The sequence below is a fragment of the Neocloeon triangulifer genome, unplaced genomic scaffold (assembly GCF_031216515.1).
Source record: "Neocloeon triangulifer isolate White Clay Creek 2 clone unplaced genomic scaffold, ASM3121651v1 ptg000001l, whole genome shotgun sequence".
NCBI classification, from domain to species: domain Eukaryota; kingdom Metazoa; phylum Arthropoda; class Insecta; order Ephemeroptera; family Baetidae; genus Neocloeon; species Neocloeon triangulifer.
Genome location: NW_026775544.1, coordinates 6,827,352 through 6,845,445, shown reverse-complemented (window position 1 = coordinate 6,845,445; position 18,094 = coordinate 6,827,352). Strand labels below are relative to the sequence as shown.

The 18,094-nt window shown below is 36.3% G+C and overlaps 2 protein-coding genes across 3 annotated transcripts in view; one reads left to right on the top strand and one right to left on the bottom strand.

The window, feature by feature from the left end:
• The window catches only part of LOC132205775 (alkaline phosphatase, tissue-nonspecific isozyme-like), a 153,511-nt gene that overhangs the window by 71,192 nt on the left and 64,225 nt on the right, over positions 1-18,094 (top strand). For both annotated transcript variants that reach the window (XM_059635056.1, XM_059635048.1), the window contains one exon: positions 8,625-8,851. In XM_059635056.1, coding sequence (XP_059491039.1) covers positions 8,738-8,851 — 114 coding nt within the window. In that variant the 5' untranslated portion in view covers positions 8,625-8,737. The remainder of the gene's footprint in view (positions 1-8,624; positions 8,852-18,094) is intronic.
• On the bottom strand, positions 1,130-2,973 carry LOC132192486 (putative uncharacterized protein DDB_G0282133). The gene is made up of 3 exons (XM_059612472.1): positions 2,816-2,973; positions 2,277-2,511; positions 1,130-2,219 (listed from the first exon to the last, which is right to left on the bottom strand). The coding sequence occupies exons 1-3, from the start codon at positions 2,945-2,947 to the stop codon at positions 1,189-1,191; spliced, it is 1,398 nt and encodes a 465-aa protein (XP_059468455.1). The 5' UTR covers positions 2,948-2,973; the 3' UTR covers positions 1,130-1,188.

Here is an 18,094-nt window from a genome sequence, read left to right as displayed (position 1 = left end):
AGTGGACTTTCAAAGTGGACTCATGGTTCTGCATCATCTGATATTGTAATTTTTTATAATGCATCGGAATGGAGACAATTTTTTGATAATTAATATTTTTTAATGTGGATTAATTTATAGTTTTAAAATAAAAATGTTGTTTATACTATAAACCAAAAAATTTGAATATTTTTTTAATATAATAATGAATGTAAATAATGAAAATATTCTCTAAAGTAGTATGTAGTAAACTTGCTCCAATAGATGAGAAGGCCATTTTTCGTCTTTGTGAAAAATCTCGCAGCAGTATAAATGGGCTAAATAAAATCCAAAAACAAAGAAATGGAAAGCGAGTAAAAGCGCCCGTTCTAGACATTTGCAGTAGCTGGGAGTGGCATGCAGAATTAATTTTTGCGCCCATCCCTTTTCATTTTGTATGGTGTGTGTGGGCGTTTCGTGAGAAATGAGAACTCGGCTGCGAAAAGACAGCGAAAGAAAAGTTAAAATGCGCCTTTTCTGTTGCCTGCTTTTATTCTTTGCTGTTTGTTACATTATGAGCAGTGCCATGATGAAATTCGCCTGAGCGACTATTGCTTTCCTCCGCTTTTTAATGGAATAATAAAAAAATCTGAGCGCAGCGTGTGCGAGCTCAAAGTACGTCTCTCCGCTTCAAAATCTCACTCACTTTATATTATGCTTTTATCGCTACTTTTCCACCAACAACGTTACTGATATTATTTGTCATCGCAGAGGCTTCTTATAAAGTTTACATTGCGGCCCGGCTTTTCGATTGTTTTTATGCAAGTTTTGTTTGATTGTTGCAAAAGTCGCTCAAAATTTGCGGTCTGTTAATAGAGTAGAAATGTATTTGAATTTTAAGACCATAGTGACTGACTTCTGAAAAGCTTTTGATCCTAAAATATTTTAAATTATTTTAGAAGATAATATGTTTGTGTCAATAAGAAATGTTCAAACATTGTTGCATTATAATATTATTAATAATGTTAATAATATTATAATTATAATAGTATTAATAATATTAGATTGGAGCTTGCCTTCAGCAAGCTCAAATAAGGGCACAGGCCGATAAGACACTTTGTCTTGGCCTGACCAGAAAAAAAATCAGAATGGACAAATTGAATTAAACAAAATTTATGTACGTTTAAATCATATTATTATCATTGTATTATTTCAGAATTCAAAATTTCTTCAAACAGAATCTTCGCTTGCGACTGTGGTGTTGCCCGTCGCTGTGGTATTGTTTGCCGTCAATGTGTCATTGCTCCCGGACTCCCCTTGACCAAATCTGAAGCCAACATTATTGTTGAAACCACCATTTCCGTTGGGATTATTGTTTCCATTCCAGTTATTGCCAGGATTGTTTCCATTGTTCCAGTTGTTACCAGGATTATTTCCATTATTCCAGTTGTTGCCAGGATTGTTTCCATTGTTCCAGTTGTTGTTGTTGTTGCCCTCAGGTTTATTTCCATTATTCCAGTTATTGGTTCCAGAATTATTTCCAGTATTCCAGGGATCGGTGTGTCCGGGTTTATTTCCAGTATTCCAGTTGTTGCCGTTGTTTCCATTTAAATTGTTGTGATTATTGTTGTTGCCTAAGCCTCCGTTTCCACCCTGGTTCCAGGAACCACCACCGTGTTGTCCGTTTTTCTTATTCCTGGGGTCATTGAACCATTCCTGGATACTTTGCATGACCCTGTTGACCTCAGGGTGTTTGTGAAACTGCTTTTTGCCATTCAGTGGAGCACTGTTGCCAATGGGATTTGAGGGATTTGCGTAGGTCACTCCAGGTTTCAAGACCGTGGACCCACCCTGAGGCCCGAAGTGAGGATCAGAGCCTGGCCTTCCGCTTGGAATGGGTCTGCCCTTGTTTTCATTTGCATTGACAAAACCAGGACGATCAATGCCAACGTCAGAATCTTCAAACTCGTTCAGGTTGATGCCGTTCAACTGACCTCCGAAACCTGCTCTATTCTCTGTGCAGTCGATGTCACGGATGATGGGTCTTCTTTGGAGGGCCTCACCCGCCTTTTGGTCGATTTCGGCGATTTTGTCCGCGGCCAGTGCGGGTGTGTTCTTCTTTTGCAAAAGGAACAGGACGGGCGAGAATCTCTGAGGTTCAAACTGCTGAAGGTTGGGGTAGTGCTTTGCACTGACGCAGGCAGGGGCAAGCAGGAGAAAACTGGAGGCCTCGGCCATCACCACGACAACATTGAATCCGCCTGCAATTAATCAAACTACAGTTTAGATCGTTGCACGAGCTTATTTAGATTACATACCTTTTCCCATGGGGCTGCAGGTCCACAAACCGTGCTGGGATCTGTCGATCGAGCATGAGCTAGAGTTCTTAGTGTCTAATGTAGAGTCGAAAACTGAGAGGACTAGAGCCGGGCCCTGCACTTGGGAAATTTCCTCGGTCAAACATTGCTGGCCGGGCTTGGCGATAGACATGCCCACTAATGCTGCTACCTCGCTCACAGCATATAATTTTTTTGGGGCCCATTGTCCAGTGAGCTGAAAATGAGTGTCAAGATTTAAATTTTTTTTATGCTTTTAAAAAATTATTTTGTTTTCTTGGCAATTACATAATATTTATAATTTGCAATTTCAATAATTAAATTTTCCTCTGGTTCTTTCAATTATTAAAAAATAATTTCATATTTTTATTCAGGACGATTTTTTTGTTGCAATTCAATACTTTGAATATTTCTAAAAAGTATTAACTTTTTCTAGGAACACATGTATTGTGAGCATTAGATTTGTAAAAATTACAGCAGGTAAAACAATCATAAATTAAATTTACTAAGAAAATTATTACCTGTTGAAGTGCGAGCGTTTTCAGAGGTGTGAGAGCCTTGCACGGAATGAAAGGCGTAGTAATCGGTTCTGAATCCGCTTTCGCCGATGCAATGCACACCGCGAGAAGCGCGAGCAGACGAGAGCTCTTCATTCTGGAGGCGCTGCAAAAACGATCTGTCACCCGACTCGATTTAAAGTGACTTTTATGTGCCGGCGCGCGACCGCAGCCACGTCCGACGATAATTCCACGCCGACGTCGCACATCCGCGAATTAATGTGCCGCCGCGGCTTCTTCGAGAAACTCTCAGCACTCAATTCAATTACGCAAGAATTAGGGCCGACCCACTGAATCAGAAGATTCTGAATTAAGTGTGAGCCGCCAATGCCGCCATCGTAGACGCATAAAACTTGCTGAAAGTTTTACCCGGCTAATTGACTTTTTATAGTTCTGAGATAAAAATTCCTGCCGAAAAGAATCCTCTACAAAAATGTAATTGATCTTCTTGATCGAAGGGTAAAAGGGTTTTTAATAATATTTTCTCCAAATTTCACTCTGACATAGGATTTTTGCAAATTTTGCCATTATGATTCAAAATATCAGTTTGATATGCATATGGAAAATTTAAAATTTCATCATACAACTGTACAAAAATTAAATTTTTGTTTCTGATGTGATTTGAGACTTATTAAGGGAATTTTTCGATTTTATTATCATATTATTATTGCTTAATTTTTTGGCAATACTGTTTGCATAAATTTCATTTGAATCTTTAAAAAAAAATCAGGGATTTCATGGTCATGAGAATTAAAATTTTTATTCTACAATAAATAAAAAACTAAATTTTTCTTGAATCACAATACGAACAATAGTTTCACAAAAGTTTTGATAGTGTGGCCAATTTTTTTTACTTAGAAATTAGAATTAAATATTAAATTTGAATTGAATGCAACTCCTTTAGATGTAGAAGAAAACTGACACTTAAAAATTAAATTAAAAATTTAAATCAAAATTCGTTTTTTTTCAGCGGGTTGCATAATCATTAAATTTACAATATTTGTCACTTCTCACCTACGTGATTTATGAATTATATCAAGCAATTTTAGTCCAAATTAATGACCGTGTCTGTCGTTATTTACAGAGCAGAAGACGGCAGGATTTTTATTATCCTTATAAAGTGACTAAACGCCAGCATCATAAGGCGCGACTCAAGCAAAGTTCACCCTCTTTATTTACAACGCGAGAGCAAAAACAACGCGCGTGTAATTATACAGCAGCTCATCCCTTACACAGAAGAAGAAGAAGAGTTAAGGAGCGAGCTCTTCACTTTTAATGTCCTCAGCCTTTATATTATGCGAGCCTCTTCTTTCTTCCCCTGTGCAGAGGGACAAGAAAAATGGTGCTTTTAGTTGGGGCACTTATTCTTTTATTTCCCTCTCATTGCCACCCTGGTAGCTTCTTCTAATCATGTCCTACTGGCTTTTTCCAAAAGAGATGATTCGGCTGATCTGATGTGCATTTTTTCTTTCTTTTTGCCCAGCTGAATTTTATGGGGCGCCATTATTTAGATGTATCGCTTGAAAATTTGCCTGCCGGAGAGAGTGCGAGAAAAAAAAATATTCGATGCTCCGTTAGTTTTGGCCCAGTGAGGCCGAGGAAAGAAAAATTGGCCCAGGGATGAAGGGGCCGCAAGCTAACGAGCACAAATATACTCGCAAAAGGAAGAGAGAATAAGACACTGCACTTGAGGTCCCTGCCCCTTCGGCATAAAACTTGGCGGGAGGTTTTATTTCACACTGCTGCTGCTAGCAGCCGCCATTATTTACCGTATATTCGCGCCGTGTTTGTCTTGCTTAAAAAGAAAAGCAACAGAGAATAAACAAAATGTGTAAAATAAAGAGAGAGGTGAAATCTTGCTCTCAAAGTAAAGAAATAACGGAAAGGGAAAGGCGGAAGAGCGAGGAGGCTATTAAGAAGCGAAACACGTCTCGATGAGGAAAAACAGTGGCAAAAAATTATTTTACCATAAATACACTCGGCGTGGTGCGTGCGCGGGAGGGAGGCTTTTTCCCTCGGCCCATTCTCTCAAAAGAAAAACGCCGGAATTTATTTTCCGCGATGTGCCCACATTTATCACCACAGCCAAACGAGTTCCGGAGTAAATTGTGTTTTAATATTTAGGGCGGGTGCCTCGTTTTTTGCTCTCCAAATTTTGCTCCACTTGAAAAATAGTCCACTTTCCGGCCGACGTGATTTTGTGAAAAGTACTTTGCACGCGAGACACGCGGTGCTGGTTTTTCCATAATTAATTGCTTGTTTCGCCTGTTGATTAAATTAGCTATTTTCTCCGTTGCGGAAATGAAAACGCCATTATGCACCGAGAGCAATTTATCTGTTCGCGACACATCAAACCGCCCGGGGAGCTATGATTAATCGCTATCGATGAAAAGTCTTGCCGAGTTTGTTAGTAACTTGCCCAGAGTAAATGGAAACTCCGAAGTATAACTTTGAAAATTGATAAGAGTGCACTTGAAAGGAGGGGGAATAGTTAAATGCGTGGCATATAAACTTTTAAAGGCTCAAAGAAAATCAATTTTAGACAATTTTTCAATCCCAAAGAGCAAGAATGCATTCGAATAATTATTTAATATTTACATTTTCAGCGACCGTGAATCAATTTAATTCCACCAGATCAAATCAACTAAGAAATTCGTAAATGAAAATTTCTAAATAAAATTTTTTTCTTTTACCATCCTTTAAAAAAAGGAAGATAATATGTTGTTGGCGTTTTTATTTGATGAGAATTTGGCTTTTATTTTACATATTTGAGACAAAAAGAATTTCAATCAAATCAAAGTTTTCCAGCATTATCAACTAGTGAGAGCTCAGTTAAAATTTTATCAAAAATTTACCCCCTAAACCTCAAATATTATTATTATTGTTCTTTTGACTCAAATTATAGGCTTTTTGAGAATTTGAGACAAAGCCGGTGTAAAATAAGTTAGAAAATCCCTGTTGTAATAATTAAAATTAATAAGGAACGTAATTCTACATCAGGGCGATTAATCGCAAGTATTAGTTCCCACTAATTCCAATTATAGTATTTGAGATTGCTTTTTTGTCATTTATAATGTTGTTTTTAAATAAGATTTAAAAATACGGATTTAGAGGCGATTTTATTTTAGCAAAAGAGAGTTGAAAAAAAGATAATTAATTTGAATAGAATCAAATTAGTTTGTTTAGTTGCTTTTGATATATAATACCTTCGCTCATATATACTTTATTTAATGATAGATATCATTAACCATTAAATTTTGTTAATTCGCAAATGTAAAAATAGTGAAAATTTTCAGTTGAACATCACAAAAACTTTTTGCCTTTTTTCCTTCATTTTAGCATTGGCATTGGTTTTCAAAGACTACCTTTCTTTTGATCTCAATTGTAATTAATATGACCCTACTTCAACTTCAAAGCGATTTTAAAACTTAATTGACATGATGCATGCGTAAGCCAATTAATTTCAAGTGTTGGAGTTTGAACCGTATTTTGCAACACAGGTCCGCCTGCCCTGTAATTCAGTTAGTCCAAAAATAACGTCGAGAGACGCAAAGAATGGCGTCGGCTAATTAAATAAAGACTACCATGGCGACGCGTCTTTCTTAATTTGCCCAGATTTAGGGTTGTCGCACAGAGAGGTAAACACACTCCTACCTCGCTGCTGCTTTTTCAGTTTTAACGCCGGTGTGTTTTGCCAAGTGATAATTGCAGCACCGGCGCTTGCAAGAAGATCCGTGGCGGCGACGGCGGCACACAAGCGCCTTCCGGTCGTAAATCTTCTCGCTTTGGCGAACAAGACGACAGGTTTTTCATTCCTCGTTTGAACCGATATATGATTTTTAAGGCTGTCGAGGGAGCGCAGAAAACGACAGTGTGTTTTGAATTACGACCATGTTTCATTGATTTTTAAAGCGGATGCAAACAGTATAAATTGAAAATTCTTGCACAAATAGTTTCCTCTCTATTGAATAATACAATAAAGGCACTACAAATTTAGTGTAGATTTAGATATTTTATTATAAATTAAATTATTTTTTTACTTTTTATAAATCGTCATCTGTGTCTAGGATTTAAAAAATTTAATACTTAAAATACGGTTAGAAAGAAATTCTTAAATCAACAAGTCCACCATTGCAGCTTCGAGTGACTTTTTACTTTTTTTAATTTGAAATTTTTGTTCATATATTTTGAATTAATTTTTATGCATGTAATTGATACCTTGTATTATTATAATTTAAATATAATTAGAATTACAAATGAATTATGATCATAGCTGCACTGAACCGCGTTGTGTAAAAAAATCTCATATAATGCAGCATGGCAAGAGATATTGTTAGATCAATGCGCTGCAGTTGCAGTTGCGGGTTCCGGTTTGTCTAACGATTGAATATTTTCCTTCATACTAGTAATTTTTTTCTCAATAAATTTTAAAACATTCAGGCAAATGAACCGACGATAGTAATAATAATATCTTGCATATTTCCTCAAGAATATTTATCGTACTTTTTTTTTTAACAATTTTCCTCGCTGGCAGAAGTACCGATGCAATTACTCCACGGTGTAACTTATTCAGACACGCGAGAGAGGAAAATGCATTTGGACAAGTGCGGAAGAGGAGTGCTCGGAAACTGCATTTTTCATGCGAACGAGCAAACTGACCTACTGAACATAAATTAAAGTTGATCTTAACTGCATTGAAATAGGACTATTTCAATGCAGTTAAGATCAACTTTAATTTATGTTCAGTAGGTCAGTTTGCTCGTTCGCATGAAAAATGCAGTTTCCGAGCACTCCTCTTCCGCACTTGTCCAAATGCATTTTCCTCTCTCGCGTGTCTGAATAAGTTACACCGTGGAGTAATTGCATCGGTACTTCTGCCAGCGAGGAAAATAAAAGCAGAACGAAGGCGGTCTGTCCTCTGGCTGTAAAAAAGTTGCTGGTAATGGAGAAGCGCAAACTTCACTCAACGGCACACTTTTCATTTATTTAAAATGTGGATATATAAACGCGCGTTCATCTTTTTACGTTCGCTGCGGCAAAGGGAGACGCACCTTGCTCGTTTGTAATCTGTTGCGCGCCTCCTCGTCGGATGTATTATGACCAATTCGTTGTCTTTTTACGACTGCTTTTGATGGCTCGTCTCTCGCAAATATATCACGCCGTAATTTGGATTTTAATTAATTCATTTATCAACTTTATTGCGTGCTTAGCCCAACGCACGGCGTGCGTTTTATGTTCGTTTGAAAAGTTTTTTTTTCTCTAAACCGTACACTCTAAAAAACAGTGACGCACTTTAGGTTCTCTGAAAAAAAAATTGTATATTCTTCATTTCATGAGTTTTATCATATTTCTTTGAAGGATTTAAACTAGGTCAATATTGTATCAATTCGTTATACAATTTTTTTTTCAATTATTCAGGTTTTAATAATCTGTATTTCTAACCTAAAGAAATTTGCTGTCAATTACCAAAGAGGTAGCAAATATTTTTTGTTTTTAAAATTATAATTTAAATGAATACAACATTTTCCGTTTAAATTTGTATTTAAAAGAACAAAATAAATCCTATTTTCCTTCCGCATTTTTCTTTTAAATCAGAAAATTCTTAAGATTTTTAAATTAACGTGGGCACTTAAATTGCAACAATTAAAGCAATTAAAGTATATCTAAGAATAATGAAAATTGTTTTATCGGATTGTAAGTCAAATTTATGCATTTTAGATTTCACACTTTTTCTTTGATTGAAAAATAAATTTTGTATTTCTTTATGTTTTAGCTGCTGGACCCGAGTACTGGTACGCCGAAGCTCGGACGCAACTGCACCGCGCCCTTCACAGTCCTCCTCAGGGCGGTGTGGCGAAGAACGTGGTGCTCGTGGTGGGCGACGGCATGTCGTTGGCAACTGTGACGGCGGCCAGGATTCTTCGCGGCCAACAACTCGGCATGTCAGGCGAGGAGCATCAACTGGCCTTTGAGAAGTTCCCGCACCTCGCCCTTGCAAAGGTGAGTCGAGATCACTGTTAAATTTATTACTATAAATACCTGATTTTTAGTTCATTTTATTTTTCCTCTGCATACAATCAAAATTTAATAAAAGTACAAAAATGCATACAAAATCAATGCGAAAACAAATTTATATTAGGTAATATGGAGGGGGTATTATTGATCTCGGAAATCTTAGCAAACAATTCTGCTAGTTGGTGCTAGTGCTGTTTTATTCAATTAATTAATTTTCTTTATAACAAATTTATCAAATATAATGTAGGCAAAAAAATTAACAAGATAATAATAAAAAAAAACGTGGTACTGATGTGTATTTCATATCATAAAATATTGATCAGAAAAAAAACTTTTGAATTTTTCTCATCCTTTTTTAATATCACTCAGCGTTACTCAAAGGAATCAAAGCTATTTTTCGATTTCTTTTTTGTTGTAAATTTTGGGCATTAGTTGAGTTGTGAATAAAAATAACCAAAGGATGCTTTGAGTGGAAATATCAAGAGATCTTGCGAATTCCAGATTAGGGGGGCACCTTTGACAGTTTAGAATAAGTATGTAAAGTGCGTGTTTCCTTTGATGTTCTTTTACGAAAGAGCACAAATCCCTCTTTCTTTGAGGACTTGTTTGCCGAATTCCTTTTCCTCTTGGCCTCCGTGATATTTTGGAAAGGTCGGAGGGCAATTTGACGCGAATCTCCTGTTTTCGACGATGAATAGATATGGCGGATAGTTTGCTTGTCGCGTTGCGCAACACACCATCGTGGCTGAAGGGCATTAGAAAATCCGAGCCGCAGTTTGCCAACTCTTAGAACTGACAAAGTTGCCGGCCGTTTAGTTACCAAGAGCAAAAAATAGCACGACACCAAGAAGTCTAGTCGTGAAAGAGTCGATTTTCTTCCTTACGTCGACCGGCAGTTCACATTCAAGTAAATTTCATTTGCAAATCAAGCAGAGTGCCTTGTGTCTCGATTAGGAGACACGCGAACTGCGAATCAGCAACTGCGTTACATTTGTTTTTCAACTTCCTCAACAATTTCGTCTCTCTTTTTATTAGCTTTCTTCCCAGCAATTTGCAGGCAGATACTTTGATTAGTGACGGCAGATTTGGAAAAACGTTTTCTGAAATTTGGGACATGCGTGCGTTTTATAAACACTTGTTTTCCCGGAAATTCTTGACATACACAAGTTAATCAATCGAAAGTAGTTTTATCATTTACCGCTTAAATACATTATTTGTTCAAAGGGTGCCTGCAACTGTCTTATTGTTGGAAAAAAATAAAATAAATATCTTTAGTTTCATATCCCTTAACACAAAAATTAAAAAAAAAAAACATTGTAAAATATATTTTTGCCTAAAAACAAAGCTAATGGGAGTTATTTAATTCAAAGAATGAGACTAAAAAGTGGCCTTTGTTGAGATCAAAAATGTGCTTTTTCATCGTTGATTTCGGTTGAAATAATTTAAATTACCTGTCAATCAAATGTTAAACAATTTTAAAAGGCATCTAGAAAACAATCTGTCCATGTAGTTGTTCACAACGAAATCAATTTTGCCATAAAATGGGGTTGACGGGATGCACTTTACGTGTGACGCAAAACACGGTTAACAAATAGGTGAGCGAGCACGTGTGAATATAGTGCAGGGCTAAATATAGACCATCATAATAACACGTGCGCGAGAGTACAAAATTAAAATTCAAATGAGGCTGCGGGGAGTGGAGGTGAGCCGTGGTATGAAAAGTACACTTTGCAATCGCGCGCAATCAAGATAAAGCGCGCGGCCATATATTGGCAGCGAGTTTCAATAAGCACCGAGAGCGCAGCCATCCGGGCGTGAGAGGTCGTCAAAGGGCGCCATTAGGCGCCACACTAGCGCCACCGAAAAGTGTCATTATTCCACTATTATTATCAGGCCGAGCCATCTCGTGCGGGCGCCAATCATGTGCGGGCACTATTGTCTTCATTAATTCGCGACCAGCAGCCTGTTGTTTTTACGCCGTGAATTTATTATGCGAGCTTTCGCATAAAACTACTGCTCTGCTACTGCCCCTGATGGCCATGTCGTAAACGGGTCGCTGCGAGACGCGCTATTTGGATTCGGAATTGAAGGCCAGGTACATAATAATGACGCGTCCAGTAAATCCAATCAAACTTTACTGCCCGCTCAAAAGCCGACCTCGTTAAAATAAATTTCCCGGGTGGCTTAAGAGGGCGAATCATTGCAACTAATTTGATTAAATATAAAAACTTTCATGAATATTTATTTTAGGGTTTGATGTATTTGCTTCCGTTGAAAATGTTTTACAAATTTCCATATATTTATTATTTGGTTCTATAGTTTTAAATCAAAATATTTGTTTTTATTTTTAATATCTCTTTTCTATTAGCAAAATAGAATTAAAAAAAATTGAATAGAAGTTTCAGATTACTTTGAGATTTATAAGTAATTATGAAATATTCGCATAATAAGCTGTAACTTTTTCATTTGTCTAAAAACAAAGTTCCTAATTCGTGTAGGAATTAATTGTCCCCCAAAAGAGAAGAGAATATTAAATTTTATGTAAATAAATTGAAAAATGTAATTTAATAATTTAAACAAACATTTCTCCACTTGTAAATCCAATTTGGATGAAATGATTAAAAATATTTTTAATATAACAAAAAATATTAATATTGACATTAAGTGTGTCGCTGTTAGAGCTATTTAAAGTAGAGCTTAGGATTTTTATAAATGTTTGATAAATCGTCAAAAAAAATATTCACAACAACTTGATTCAATTAACTTGGAGTATTCAAGATTGCTGTCGTTACACAAAATCAAAATTGAGTTTCTCACTTTAACAACTTTGCGTAATGCGACACAAGTTGGAATTAAATTGCGCGAGTGACTGTGATTTAATTACACAGATGCTCAACGTGATAATTGGAATTACTTGTTTGGCGCTGCACACGTCAACTGAAATGCACCCTGGAGGCGTTTTGCAGCTTCGACCACTTTTCATCCAGACAAGTTCCGAGGACGAGCAGAAACTTTTCAAAACGTCAAGTGATAAGAAAACTGCTCGCTCTCTCTTGGCTAACGGCTTGCATGAAATCAGGCTGAAAAATAGTCGCCGGCGGCAAAGTTAAATGCACTCGATTATCGCCGCTCGCAACTCCATTCCCAGATTAACACAAAAGCTGCTTCAAAGTCCTCGCCCATCACTAACTCTTCGCTTTTGTCGCCAAAACTGTTTTAAAGTTGCGACACGAAACTTGTCTCTTTGTTTCTATCCAGAAAAGATCGCAACTTGTAGAAGAGGAAAGAGATGGGGAAAATCCTTCAACGTTTTTTTTTTTTAAAGGCATGTCTTGTGATTTTTTTAAAATTAAAAAATTTTGCATCAATTTACTTTTCTTAGAATTTAGCATTCCAGGCCAAAGAATTAAACGTAAATGTTCAAATAATTTTAATTTCTTTTGGCGATCTTATTCTAGTTGATTTATTTTATGTAATATTTCGAAATTTTTTTACTTGAAGGACCCATTAATTGAAAAGTGTATCCAGTGTTATTTTTGTCATTCTTTCCTAGCTTCAATATTCTCTACTTGTCCAACTTTATAAATTTAATTTGCAGCATAAAACACAAAACCATATACAGAATTTTTCAGGAACCGTTAAAAATTTATGAAATGGCAGTAGTGAAGTGTTGACCTCTCAAATAAAAGTTTAAAAAGAAGCTCATTCATTACAAATTCCCCCTTTTTTTTGAGCTGGAAGTGGCTCCTTCAAGTCAGCACTTAATTGATTGAGCCGTTTTTTTTAAGGGAAATTCAATGAAAGAGGTGCTAAGGCAATTACGGCGATCTAATGAACCGTTTTAAATAAACCAATCTGTCAAAAAGTAATCTCTTATAATTGGCCCTTAACGTCAGCTGCATTCACAAAATTTGCCAGGTGTTAATTTTATTGATTCTTCCTCTCAAATAATTTACGCCGAGGCAGAGGACCAGTCAAAAGCGAATTCAATTCAACGCTTCCCTGAGCTCGTTCGCCGCTTTCCAGAATTAACAAAGAGAAACAGCGTTCCTAATCAAATTTGCATCTCTCTCTCTTCCTGCCGTCGCTGAGAGTTCTTGATGAAATCTCAAAGTGCGAAATTTAATATTCCCGGGGTGCCTTTCTGCAGCGGCTTCACAAAACTACACGAAATTTACCTTTTTGCCGGCCGACCCCCTTCTGGCAATTAGCAGTAAATTTAATTTTATAATTAAAGCACTTTTTCTTTCCGGCTCCCTCAAGTCGCATTAGGTGCGCGCTTGAGGGATACTTTATTTGAGCTAAAAATAAATGGACGGTTAAAAAGCGAGCGCCCAGCGGAGGCTCCATTACCTTACTCAATGGCCGTGCAAGTTGAAAGAACACGCCACTGCGGCTGCATTTTTAATGGCGAGTTATTATGGACTAGAAAAATCCACGTCAAAAACCAAAATTATAATGGCTTTTACTCATTTTTTGTTCATTTATTTAATATATTTATTGTAAAAAACTACGCAAGGGAATATCACTATCTGATTTTAATGAATATTATTTGGGAGACTCTCTATGCCAAGATTTACTCGTGCAAATTATCTCTCGTGCCAACTTTCCGGAAACTTTTGAGTCTCAAATCTTTTTCAATTAATTTAAAAAAAAAAAAAAAAAAACAATCCACAAAGAAATTATTTGAAAATCGTTTATAGAAAGAAACAGAAACATACTCAAAATTTGCTACAAAAATCAAGGAAATCATCAATCGTAATCAATGTTTTTCATATCAGAGTTCAGAGATGCTTTAATTCTAAAAAAGTGAAAAGGGATTGCAACAACATTCTTCCCTGTTTTTTCCTTTTCCTCCGCTACAAGAAAATGAGAAAAAATTGTTTTATTATAAAATCTTCTGAAAATTTTAGAAACTGAACAAAAAGAGTTATTAAGAAATGGGCAGGGAGAGCAAACGAGAAACGAAAGGCGAGAGCGAATCGGCGTAAAAAATAGATAACAATAACCCCATAGGCGTTGCGCCATTTTATAGTTGAGCGCTAATTGAATCGGGGAGATAGGAATTTGGCCAGGGGCAATTCGCAAAGGAAGAGGAGCGATTCGCGCAGAATAATTGGCTCGAGATCATATCAGTCGGGCGCGTTGAAATTTTAAAGAGCTCCACTTCTTCCCAGCATTGATAAAATTCCCTCCTTTTGTGCGAGTGAGAGAGAAAAGGCAGGCTTTTGAGAAGAGCCTGAGAGTTTTATCGCGTTCGGTCGGAACTTTCGGCCCCATTAATTTTATTAGACCGCAGCCTTTCTCAATCACGTGCCGTCCTTTATTTTTCTATTTGCGCGAAAGAGAGAAAAGGACAAATTTATCGGCACTAATTACCGCCCGGCTGCCGGCGGCAGGTGTACACTCGGTACACGACGCCCATAATAATAAATCAAAAGATCTTGATTGTTTTCTTCTTCGATCGGTTCAACGTTCATTTCTGACGAAGGGTCGGTTTATTTTGAGGACCGCCGCTTTTGATTATTATTTCGGACGCCATTATTTCAACAAAACACCCCATGGTTCTCACTTGTCGTACTTCAAGTTTTAATAATGGCAGCAGAGGGCACACAACGGTGACGCCGCCCACCTATCTTACGGCACTTGAATGCACGATTTCATCTGTGAGAAATTTGTTCTACCTTATGCGTACGAACTGACAATGCGAGCTGTAATGAAGAAGAAACAATACAGTTTAGGAATTTTGAGATTTTCTTAAATAAATTTTACTTTACATTATTAAAATGAATGTTTCATCATTTTTTACTGCTCATATAAATATAAAATTTTTCATAATTTTCTATTTATTTCGTTTCTGTTTAAATTTGATAATATTATTTTGTAATAATTAATCTTTAAATATTTATATTTTTAGGCATTGTTAATTTTGCTTTATTCATATACCCTATAAAACTTACTGACGTGATATTTTTTATATAATAATATTTGAATACTCTGGTTGCAACTGTTCATTAAAATTCCAACTGAAATATAGCAACTTTACATTATGAGAGAGTGCATATTTGATTATTGAGGGATAATATCTTTATAATTTATATGTATAACTGTATATTCTTATTCTAAATTTATTTAGGATAATAATAATAATTTTAATAATATTAATAGCATTTTTTTTTATTCAAAGTTAAACTTTCTGAAAATCAATTATCAAATTATACATTTACTAATATCAGAAAAAATATCATAATATCATAATATTTGTTTAAATTAAACATATCACACCTTCTGAAGTGTCGTTGATTGGATTTAATTTATTGGAAAATAGCAATAAAATTATCCCAATTTTGAATCTTTAATTATAAACGAATTTTCTATCATACATACTCTCAAACAAATTTCCCCTCAAGCTCGATCATTAGAATAAACGGCAAAGGATATAACCACGCGTCTTTGAAAATCGACCCTAACGTCAAAGCAAACCCACGCGCATTTAGATTTATTTCCCTTCGGATTAATTCCACGGAAGCCTTTTCCTTCTTCTCTTTAACAAGGCGAATCACATGACGAAGGTGGAGAATTTCCTCTGCGTGCGGCACAAAAGGGAATTAAACCAAATATTGGTCGTCAGACAGACGAGCACTCAAAAGTATGCAAGAGCAGGGAGAACGAACACCAATGACGGGTGAAATCTCAGCCGAGTGATGAGGCGGCGCTTTTTTACCAGTGCTTTTCCTCTCTTTGGTGCGCAATCAGAGGGAGAGCCAGCAGAAGAACTAAAAGGGCCTCGGCAAAAACAAAAATTTAATGCGAGCTGTTTTTACAGATTACGTCAGCAGATCGGCTGTTTGCAAAAATAAAATGCTTGCGCGTTTATGCTGAAATTTTACAAAAACATTTTTAAATAATTTTGGTCAGCACCATTAAAATATAATAATGAAGCAGGAAGATATTCAGATGTATAAATCAGAAGTTGAGTGGATTTCTTAATTTTTAATTTTTTTTTTCATGGATTCGAATTTTCTCTTTTGTTTTTTGTTTTTTGCTTCTAAATTATTTGTCTTCTTTTGCTTCTCCTTGACGAATTTGCCACATTTAAATTGGAATAAGTCTTTTTGACATTTAATTTGCCCAATTATGAACCTTTGTCAGCTCTCTCATTGTGATACCCTTCCTTTTATATAAAAAATAATTAGTTGGTTTAAATTAAATAAATATTTGCATTTAAATAATAAAATGTTATAATAAAGGAGACTTTTTCCCAAATGCAAACTTTAGAAGGGCTAATTTAAGTAAAAAAAGCATAATATAAATTGGAATTTTTAAATTACGTGCTCAACTTATTAATCAATTGTGCGTGGGATTTTCCATTAGGTAACAAATACCATCGCAGGATTGGAAAGCAGTTTTGGTTTAATTACGGACAAGCACCGGAGGCGTTTATTTCGCCCTCGACCAGAGAGGAGGAATTATCTGGGCGATAAATTCAATCAGGCACCACCAGAATTGAAATTTAGAATGTTTGCCGTCGAATATTGATCGAAGAAATTTCCCTCTCCAGCCTAGAGTGAATTACTTTCGCAAAAAGTCTGGGAGGGGTCACACATGCCACCAACTTTCCTCAGTCGACTTTTGCTTTTATTTCGGCGCAAACTTTCGCAGTTATTTTTATGCCTCATCTACATTAACTTATCAAGAAGTGGCCCATTCGTATGTGTGTTTTACGATTGGGCCGTTAAAGAATCGCAAAAGGTAACGGCCGGGGTTCACGACCTGCCTAGAGCTGCCGCCAAAAAACACAAAGTAGACTTTTGCGGCGCCGTAAAATGTCAGCAGCTAAATGGGGCCTGATTGCGCCGCTAGATAAATAAATTTGGGCCCGATCGGTGAGATTTTTTTCCTCCACCGCCCACGCACGACCGGCATAAATTTTACTTTTTTACGTATTTGTTGTCATGCAAATTCAGTACACACATGTCATGAATAACCGAGCAGCCAGCCAATAAAATTGATGTGCAGAAAAAATCTTGGGCGCGGCCGTGCTCGTGTTATATTTTATCAGCAGGCTTGTTCAGCTTGTTGTTGTCAGAGATTGTGCTGCTGTGTTCATTTGCTTGCTGCTCTGCCGCGCCGCCGGATGCGTGAACACTCGAGCAATCGCGACACACAAAATCATCGATTTCGTCCGTGCTCCTCTGCCTGCTCAGACACGGTGACACGTCGCCAATATGTAAATAGTGAAATTGGGAACTTCAAAATGGGATAAATTTTCAATTTTTGACGTATCACCGTTATGATGTTTTCATCGTGATCTATTTTGCATTTCTGATTTAAAAATTCATCTAACATTAATACTTTGAGTAATAAAGTGTAGAAAAATGAAAAAAATGATCAAAACTAAAGCCTAATTTTGATGTGAAATAATTCTAATCTGCTAAATAATATCATTGAATTCTCTTTGCATTATTAGAAAATTTGTAAAGTATTTCAAAATAAGATAATATTATGTCATTGTAATTTGCTCTGATATGGAAAAATACAGTGATCTTCAATTTATAAGAGCGGAGCAAATTAACTGAGCAATTGTGCCGTAAAATTAAGTGTTCAGGCTGCTCTTTCATTAAATTTTAAAGCTTTTTTTCTAGATTATAATGTGGTACGAGCAACAATTTTGATATTTTCTCAGTTTTTAATGAAGACACCTGTAGTTCCAATGAAGATAAGAAGAACTTTTGCGTTCAGCTCAAATGAGTTTTGATAAAGCCGATAAAGCTTTAATGCATTTAATTTGATTGAATATGAACTACTAGAAATGTGGGCAATAACCCAAACAGTATCATATTTATCTAGAAGGATGTAGAAATCTGTAATATTAAAACAAAAATATATTGTTTATATCTTTTCAGTAAGTAAAAAATTTATATTAGGTCAATGAGTGACCTCAATCCCAATTTTGTGTCCCAATAAACCAAACGAAAATATTTTGATTCAGTTTCCAGCTTACCCTTTTGGTTAATTTCAATCAGGCAAACTGCAAGTTGAACGTATTTCCGTTGCTAATGAGGCGAGGGGTCAGTGCACGCTAGTAATGTTGGGGGCAACCAGCAAACTATTAACCAAGCCGCAGTCGGGCTGCTTTCGATTAGCATTGCCACATCAATGGATTTAGCGGTGCGTGTTTCTCAGATTGGCCTGGGGAATGAAATGAACCCCTAGATGGGTTGACGA

What these genes read in the sequence shown, in the direction of transcription:
- LOC132192486 (XM_059612472.1), bottom strand. Translation starts at nt 2,947, where the DNA reads ATGAAGAGCTCTCGTCTGCTCGCGCTTCTCGCGGTGTGCATTGCATCG. An exon ending in AAACGCTCGCACTTCAACAG is followed by an intron (nt 2,512 to 2,815) that starts GTAATAATTTTC and finishes ACTCATTTTCAG; the next exon opens with CTCACTGGACAATGGGCCCC. An exon ending in CTGCAGCCCCATGGGAAAAG is followed by an intron (nt 2,220 to 2,276) that starts GTATGTAATCTA and finishes GATTAATTGCAG; the next exon opens with GCGGATTCAATGTTGTCGTG.